General features: G+C 33.8%; 1 protein-coding gene across 1 annotated transcript in view; it reads left to right on the forward strand.

Annotated features, from left to right (window-relative positions):
• Positions 1-4,552: 4,552 nt before the first annotated feature.
• The window catches only part of LOC129572168 (ankyrin-3-like), a 7,657-nt gene continuing 2,605 nt past the window's right edge, over positions 4,553-9,604 (forward strand). Inside the window, exons 1-8 of the mRNA XM_055452102.1 lie at positions 4,553-4,562; positions 5,207-5,260; positions 5,328-5,396; positions 5,501-5,596; positions 5,666-5,764; positions 6,085-6,186; positions 6,248-6,381; positions 9,282-9,519. Coding sequence (XP_055308077.1) covers positions 4,553-4,562; positions 5,207-5,260; positions 5,328-5,396; positions 5,501-5,596; positions 5,666-5,764; positions 6,085-6,186; positions 6,248-6,381; positions 9,282-9,519 — 802 coding nt within the window. The remainder of the gene's footprint in view (positions 4,563-5,206; positions 5,261-5,327; positions 5,397-5,500; positions 5,597-5,665; positions 5,765-6,084; positions 6,187-6,247; positions 6,382-9,281; positions 9,520-9,604) is intronic.

Here is a 9,604-nt window from a genome sequence, read left to right on the forward strand (position 1 = left end):
GTCGTCGTTGTCGTCGTTGTCGTCGTTGTCGTCGTTGTCGTCGTTGTCGTCGTTGTCGTCGTCGTCGTTGTCGTCGTTGTCGTCGTCGTAGCTGTTTGTAAACACGATAACTCAAAAAATAATTGAGATAATCAAAATCTGGAAATGCCAAAAGTTTTGTATCCGAAAAACTTAGTTTAAGTTCGAAGATGAGCCATTTTCAATTTGACCCTGGGGTACTTGCCCTAAGGAAAACCTCAAAAAATTGACACTTTTGTATGGGAGGTACCTGTAAATCGACTCCGATTGGCTTCAAACCTTCTGAGATTTCATTTTTTGGGAAAAAAATAAGATTCTGAAAGTTTGAAACCAATCGGAATCGATTTACGGGTACCTCCCATACAAAATTTTTGAAATTTTGACTAAAATTACCGATTTTTGGACAATTTTGTATGGGAGGTACCCGTTAATCGATTCTGATTGGCTTCAAACTTTCTGAGGTTTCATTATTTGGTGAAAAATTAAGATTCTGAAAATTTCATGTTGATCGCATTTGCAGAAGTTTGATTTTTGGCCCTCAATTTTTGTGAAAATTTTCTTGGAAAAAATTGAGGGCCAAAAACCAAACTTCTGCAAATGCGATCAACATGAAACTTTCAGAATCTTATTTTTTCTCCAAAAAATGAAACCTCAGAAAGTTTAAAGCCAATAAGAATCGGTTTACGGGTACCTCTCATACAAATTGGTCGAAGTTTCAGTTAAAGTGACCGACTTTTCACTTTATTTTTATTATTATATTTTCACTGCCTTTATTTCAAGAAAATTCACAAAAAATAACCAAAAGTACATACGGACAACGCAGGCCAACGGTACGAAAAGTTTGGGATTACCAATGTAATTCTTTTTATTATTACAAACATTTGCTTAGTCTTTTTACTTTTTCGCAGGCCCATGTCGTGGACTGCGTAAAAGTATTGCATTTGGCCCAAATTTTAAGACACCCCAAAAATATGATTTCTATCCGTTTTCGAGGCCGTAGAACACGAAAAAATGGGTTTTAGAGCGATGTTTTGTGAGTCTGTTCCACGTCGTACGTTGTACGCAAATTTTTTAATGTAATTTGTTAACACGATAGCTCAACGACCAGTCGAGATAAATGAGATGTGGTGATGGCAAAAGTTTGGGCTTGTTTAGACTTAGAAACCATTAGATTTCCACCCACTTCAGATATAGCCTAGGATAACCTAGCCTGTGGCCAACCTTTGAAAATCCCTAAAAATTCATACTTTTCTATGGAAGATACCTAAAATAGCCCCCCCTACATGGTTTTCATCATATCAAACTGCTATTATTTCATCAAAATATTGAGAATTAGAGAGCAAGATTATATCATTTTCCCATGATTTCAGTATCAAATTCGAATTTGTAGGTGAAAATATTGAAAATTTCCGAAATGGTCACACTTTGCGTACAAAATCGGTCATAGCTCACAAACTAACCACCTTATAAAGATTATTGGCAACTATATATCACTTAATTTTTTATGAAGAATCGATTTCCAGTTCAATCGACCGTATCTGAAGTCTCAATGGGGTCAAAAATGCAATTGTTCGCGGTGATATTTTCAACTCGCAATATTTTTTCCACTTGGAATAGAATTTTTGTGCATAAAGCTTGCAAAACGCATACGATTCAGAAATTTCATCTCGCAAACTCCAGTCTTTGTTATAAAATAACAGTGCTATTTGATTCAAATAATTTGAATGACATAATATTTATTTCTCTACGGCTTTGGTATCATTTCTACATTTTCGTTCCAAATCCCTTGGAAAATACCATTTTTGTATGAATGTTAAAAGAAACGTTTGAATTCATTTTAATCCAACATTTGAGCATTTTTCCAAAAGCCGTGACGCGATAATTTCTAAATATCACTAGTTTTGAAGGGCATTTTAATATTAAGAAATATTTTTTTTATTTGTCAGTGGAACAATTACTGTATTTCCAGATAAAAGTCAACCTTAACTTTTTATTGAAACAAACCAACAAACTAATGTTTATTGAAATGAAATTTAAAAAAAAATCGATTCTCATTGAATAAAGATTCAAATAATAATATTAAAACATAATCAATTTGGTTGTTTATTATTTGGATTGATTGTGAAACAGATCACTGAATATAGAGAGTATTTGGATCCCACTGCAAAAAAGTTCGTCTTACAACGGTAAGACCATTTATTTACTATTTCAACGTAATCCGTATTGATTGAGTTACACTTCTGACGGAAGAATGTGCTCCATTAACTCTTCACTTCACTGTCGTATTTCCTTGAATTAACTTGCATTGTAACTTTTGAACAAAAACCAACGCAACTAAGGTAGATGAGCCTGAATATAAGGCAAAGGTATGCGTCATGTCGTTCAATAATAATAAGGAATGATTTGGAAATGTTTACATCTTCTTGGTATACGACGTCAAAGTCTTTTCAATGTTGAAAAACAACCAGATCGTTGTTTACATACGATTTCAATATGTAAACAAAGATCTATCTGGATATTTTTTTACATTGAAATGACTTTGACTTTATGTACCGTGAAGTCATAAACATATCCATATTCAAACAGCTAAGTCAAATAAACACGTCACACAACACTTCAAGTGGAAAACTTTTGCTTGAATTTGCAATTTAATTTGATCCAATTGTGTTAGTTTTCGAACCATGGTGAAGGTAATATGTAGGAATGAACGTAAACATCTGGTATTTTCAATGTGATCCATTCGTGGGAAACGTAAAATTATGGACAATTCCACCAATTGACGGCAATTGTTTGAAGGATGTAAAGTATATACTATCATTGTAGCCATTGAACAAAGCAATCATGGTACGTGAGCCTGAATTTAACGCAATACGTCGTGTCGTTTGATCTTTCATATTCATATTTAATATGTAAGCGAAGATCCATCTGTGGTTGTTTTTTAACTTTGAAACGAATCTGAAACGGAGTGTGTTTTGTGCATGCTGCGAAGATGTGAACATTTCCATATTCCAATAAAGTCATTAGAATATTATCACGTGAACAGCATATGGACAAATCGTGAAATTTAAATCGCTGTATTTCCATATTCAAATAGCCACGTCCGGTGAACAACACTCACACTTTAAGAGTGGAAAATGTTTGCCTACATTTGCAATTCAATGTGATCCAACTGCGGTATTTTTGAACCATCATGAACTTGATGAAGGAATGAACATGAACATCTGGTATTTTCGATGCGATCCATTCCACGTGGAACGTATAATTACGCACAATTTTACATTGAATAATCCTCCTTGACGACAATTGTTCTACGTTTTTGTCTTAAAAAGGTGTGCTTTAATATTTTGTGAATTTTTAATCCTCATTGCGGATGGATTAAATTATACCGTTAATGTGCTGCTTACTTATGTGACCACAATTGAAAAGTATATAAAATGATGCGTTCAATCCGCATGTCTATCAAACAATTCGTCAATTCTCTTCAATTGATACGTTTACAGTAAACATACGATAGTTCGAAGCTGAAAAAATGCTGAGTCGAAGATCTTTCACACTGCTGCTCGTTGGCTTGGTGGTATCCCAGGTGAGTCGACCATTTCAGTCAAATTTTCTGTCATTCCATTCTTTCAGTTAAAAATTTAAGATAAGTTTTCTAAACTACGTTCAATAAAAAAATGTTCATTTTTGAAAGAATATCTAATTTGAGTCAACTGCGAACAACGTCTCTTTTACGCTAACAGCAATTCGTACACGAACGAGTCAGTGTGACTGTTGGCATGAGCGCGACAAAGTTTGACAGCAAACAATTTAGTTATGTCGGTTTAAATATTCCATTGTAAACTTTTTTCGAATAAAAATACAGTTAAAAACCATCCAAAATCGCATCCATTGTTCCCAATCCAGTCTAATCACTTTATTTTAATGGCACAGTTCTTAATCGTTAATGTGAGTGGAACATCAAACTCAACGACTGATTCAGTAAAAGATATAGTCAAACGAATTGAAAGTCGCGGATGAATAATGGTGGGGTGAATCTTAGCAAATCCCCTTCCACAGTTGTGAGTGGAGCACCTTAAAATTAGTGTATGATGTAAATAAACCGCTAAACAATGTCACTTGTACTGACGGTAGTTTAGTGACTAATGTACCTAGAAAGTAGTGACATTTTTCGTTCATTTATTGCTAGATATAAATCAACTCGCGTCACTACATCGGTTACTAGTTTACATATTCCATATTTTGGTGTGCATGAAGAGTATTTTTTCATTTTCCATACAAATTGACTTTTCGAAAACGAAGGAAAACCAAAAAATACCACGCGATTCATTACCCCAAATTTAAAGCAATGTCAATCCACCATGTTATATTGGCGAATGTTTTTTTTTGTTTCAAAAATCCATTGATTTTACATTTCAATTCATTCAATTTGGTTATTCCAAACTAAGTACCATATACATATGCGTTCCTAATTTTCAACTTGAAGCAAATTGAATGTGGTGGTGTACGTGAGTTGGCTGACAAAGTAAAGGGAGCCATGACACAAGGTAAGATTGAAGGTAAATTTCTTTTCAATGTTTCATTCTCACTATTCGACATATAAAGCACCGTTTGATGCGTTTTCCATCAATCTAACAAAGAATCCAGGCCAAATTAACCAAAACTCAATTGATTCAAACCATTCATGACGAATTTGTTGCATTTTAGAAAATACAAAATGTAACGTTACATTTAACATTCGTTTGACGTATAATGAGATTAAGAAAAAAACAACGCGTTGAATCATCCATTCCAATCGTCATTGTCTCTATCAAGTAATTATCAGTTCGAAATTAGCATTTGTCTCTGACGGTATTGTTGTTTTTTTCCGAATACTACACCAATATGGAATCGTTTTTTTTCAAGTGTAACGTGAAATATTCGCTTCAATAAAAGAAAAAAAGAAAATTTTCTGGCTGAATTCGGGATTTATATTTTAAAAAATTGGCTCAATTTATGGGTTATTTTATGGGTTCTTGACATAAGTTACCTTATTTTTTCTGTGGAATTGAAGAAGTCTGCTTCAGAAATTTCTGGACGATTGAAGAGAGTCATGTGAAGAAACGGTAGGCTTTTGTCATGAATCCAAATTCAGAAGTAAGACATTTTCCTTTGATTCACTTCTCTGATTAATTTTTTTTTTAATTTCAAGCAAACAAAAAAGACGAACGCGGCCAAACAGCTCTACATGTCGCTGCTGAGAATGGTAATTTTGGATATTTATGCTAACTAAATCAGAAATTGATTGAATCTATTTCATTGATCTGTTTCAGGTAATTTGGACGACGTTGAAAAGCTAATTGCGAAAGCAGCCAAAGTTGATTCGATAGACAAAGGTCAGCGTAAACCTCTTCATTTGGCTGCTATGAATGGTAATGTTGCACATTTATTTTCATAAAACAAGAAATTGGTTTGATCTTTCTCATTGATCTGTGTTATTTTTTAGGTCACACGAATGTCGTTGATTTTCTCATCACGAAAGGAGCCAATGTTAATTCTGAAGATCACATTCAACAGACACCTCTTTTGGCTGCTATGAATGGTAATTTTGAATATTTCCATGAGTAAGAAATAAGTTTGATCTTATTCATTGACTGGTGTAAATTTTCAGGAACCAAGGATGTCGCTGAAAGGCTTATCAGCAATGGAGCCAAAGTTGATGTTAAAGACTATTATAAACGGACAGCTCTTCATTACGCCGCTAGGAATGGTAAACAGAGCATTCAATTTACTGTACGCTAGTCCCACAAATGGTGCTCCGAGTGGGAAATCGCAAATTCGGAAGAGAAATGTGCTTAGAACAGACAATTTTCATTACTTTCAATCCACCCACAAAAGAATATGTTGTTTACATCAACATATTGTATGAAAACTGTATGTCATTTCTCCTCTAAATTTTGAATTTCCCACTTCGAGTTTTTAACGTTTGTGGGACTAGCACACTGTAAAATGAATGTTCTGGTGGTAATGTTGAATTTTTATTCTCACTAAATCGGTTTTAATCTTTCATTGATTTGAATTATTTTCCAGGTAACAAGGAAGTCGCCAAACTTCTCATTAAAGCATTGCCTTTGAATGTTGATGAAAAAGATTGTTATAAAATGACTGCACTTCACTATGCTGCTGAAAATGGTAATGTTGAATATTTATGTTCACTTAATAAGACATTGGTTTGATTTGGATTATTCTGCAGGTCGTGAAGATGTCGCTAAACTTCTTATCGATGAAGGAGCCGATCTTAATGCTAGAGATGATTATAATCGGACACCTCTTAGCTTTGCTGATAAGTATAGTAATGTTAAACATTTATTTTCACCAAATTTCTTGGTTTAATCCTTTTCATTGATCGGTATTATTTTTCAGATCGCGAGGATATGGTTAAATACCTCAAAGGAAAGGGTGGAAAAATGTGAATGAGCTGAACAATCGGATGATTTCCTTCGATTCCCGTATTCTATTGTCATCTAGAATATTAATTTCGGTAGTTTTTATCAATCTTCGACCACACCAATATTGCTGCTTTGTTCGACCATCGAATAAAATTCTCTAAAAAAAGCTCATGTTTTTTGTTTTTTAGCCATACATGAAATGTAGAGCTACTAATCTGCTTCTTTTATTTCTTAATACTTTTTGAGTGATGAAACAAATTATGGTGAATTTGAATTTTATGCTCATATATTTTTTATTTAGTTTAAACCAAAGGCAGTGTATTACTTTTCCGTACACAACGTGTCAAGGGAAAGTATAGGAATTGGTCCCGAAAACTTTTTTCGAAAAATTAGCTTAGATCATCATAAAAACTCATGAAACGCGTAGAAAACCACTTTTTGAGATACTTTTCCGTTCGTGTGCCGTCGTTGTCGTTGTCGTTGTCGTCGTTGTCGTAGCTGTTTGTAAACACGATAACTCAAAAAATAATTGAGATAATCAAAATCTGGAAATGCCAAAAGTTTTGTATTCGAAAAACTTAGTTTAAGTTCGCAGATGAGCCATTTTCGATTTGATCCTGGGGTACTTGCCCTAAGAAAAACCTCAAAAAATTGACACTTTTGTGTGGGAGGTACCTGTAAATCGACTCCGATTGGCTTCAAACTTTCTTTCGAAAATTTCGACAAAAATTGAGGACAAAATATCAAACTTCTGCAAATGCGATCAACATGAAACTTTCAGAATCTTATTTTTTCTCCAAAAAATGAAACCTCAGAAAGTTTAAAGCCAATCAGAATCGATTTACGGGTACCTCCCATACAAATTTTTTGAAATTTTGACCAAAATTACCGACTTTTGGACAATTTTGTATGGGAGGTACCCGTTAATTGATTCTTATTGGCTTTAAACTTTCTGAGGTTTCATTTTTTGGAGAAAAAATAAGATTCTGAAAGTTTCATGTTGATCGCATTTGCAGAAGTTTGATATTTTGTCCTCAATTTTTGTCGAAATTTTCTTGGAAAAAATTGAGGGCCAAAAACCAAACTTCTGCAAATGCGATCAACATGAAACTTTCAGAATCTTATTTTTTCTCCAAAAAATGAAACCTCAGAAACTTTAAAGCCAATGAGGTACGGTTTACGGGTACCTCTCATACAGAGATGTCGATTTTTCACTTTATTTTCATTATTATATTTTCACTGCCTTTATTTCAAGAAAATTCACAAAAAAAACCAAAAGTACCTACGGACAACGCAGACCAACGGTACGGAAAAGTTCGGGATTACCAATGTAATTCTTTTTTCAAAAAAGAAATTAAACCAAGATTTTGTAATTCATTTTGCAAATAAATATATTACTTCAAAGTTACTTTGATGAAATACATTTCATGTAGTGCGTCAAAAAATAGTTTATTGTGAAACAACAAAATAGATTAAGTAACTAAAAACTCAAGAACGCAGAGCGGAGCGAATTGCTACGGCTGCATTTTTTACGTTTCACCAATAGATTTCATGTCACTAAATTGAAAATTAATTTGATTTATTTTAATGATCTAAATTACTTTTTGGGTCACACGGATATCGCTAAACTTCAAATCGATAAGAAAGCCAAATTTGGCTTTAAAGTTGATATTGGGGATAGTTTGAATCAGACACCTCTTCATTACGCTGCTGAGAATGGTAATGTTGAATATTTAAGTTTACTTAATTGAAATTGGTCAAAATTATTTTATTATTCATATTCATATTTACCGTACGACAATCGATCTGTGGGCATTTTTTTAACTTTAAAACGACTTTAAAATGGAACATGTTTTGTGCATTCCGCGAAGATGTGAAAATTTCCATATTCGTATGACTACGTTACATAGCAACACCACTCAGCACTTCAAGAGTCAAGAATATTTTCTAGAATTTGCAATTCAATGAGATTCAATTGCGTTATTTTCCAAACCATAGTGAAGGTGTTGAACGAATGAACGTGAACATCTGGTATTTTCGATGCGATCCATTCCACCAGGAACGTATAATTACACACGATTTCACCAATTGACGACAATTTAATGGGTAAGAATAATCTTGACCTACCAAATTGAGTGAAAATAAATGTGAAACATAGAGTTTTTTTTATATATGGACTTTACAACAAAAAAAAACTCTATGTTTCACATTTATTTTCACTCAATTTGGCAGGACAAGATTATTATTACCGATTCAATTGTTCTAAATTTTTGTCTTGAAAAGGTGTGCTTTAATATTTTGTGAATTTTAATCCTCCATGCAGATGAATTAAATTATACCGTTAATGTGTTGCTTACTGATGTAACCACACTTGACAAGTATATAAGAAGATGCGTTCGATTCGTCTATCTATCAAAAAGTTCGTCAATTCACTTCAATTGACACGTTTACAGTACACTTTTGATAGTTCGAAGCTGGAAAAATGCTGAGTCGAAGATCTTTCACACTGCTGCTCATTGGCTTGGTGGCATCCCAGGTGAGTCGACAATTTCAGTCACTTTTTTGTCATTTTAATATTGCTTGGAATTTTTCCACTTGGAAATTTTGGATCGAATCTTTTACATTTGATTCTTTCAGCCGAAATTTTAAGATAATATTTCGAACCAATCTCACTATAAGGAAATGTCCATTTTGAAGCTTTTCAATAACAAAAAAACGTCCATTCCAAGAACAATGTCCATTCGGAGACTTTTATTCGAATGAAAATACAGTTGAAAACCGTTACAATCTCATCCATTATTCCCACTCCAATTGTATCACTTTGTTTTAATTCCACAGTTCCTAGTCGTGAATGTGAGTGGAGCACCATTCGGGGATAGTAATGATGATCACTCTGAGTCAAGCCCAACTTTTATTCCAATTAAAGACCGAGTCAAAGGAATAAACGACCTCTCAAAGAATAGCAAATGGCCGATTGTGCATCCAAGCAAGCCAGATCCACCAAAAAAATATGCCAAGCCTGTTATGATGAATCTAGATTCCCAAACCGTGAAAGGTAGATCAACAGTTTCAGAGGGTATGTTTGGAGCAGATCATAGTCATTCAAGCCAAACGCTTGCTTCAGCCGAAAACCAAGTTGGAAAATTGGACTTTCACGCAAA

Source organism: Sitodiplosis mosellana, unplaced genomic scaffold, assembly GCF_009176505.1.
Source record: "Sitodiplosis mosellana isolate CC-2019 unplaced genomic scaffold, AAFC_SMos_1.0 Smas_scaffold_4336, whole genome shotgun sequence".
In the NCBI taxonomy this organism is placed as follows: domain Eukaryota; kingdom Metazoa; phylum Arthropoda; class Insecta; order Diptera; family Cecidomyiidae; genus Sitodiplosis; species Sitodiplosis mosellana.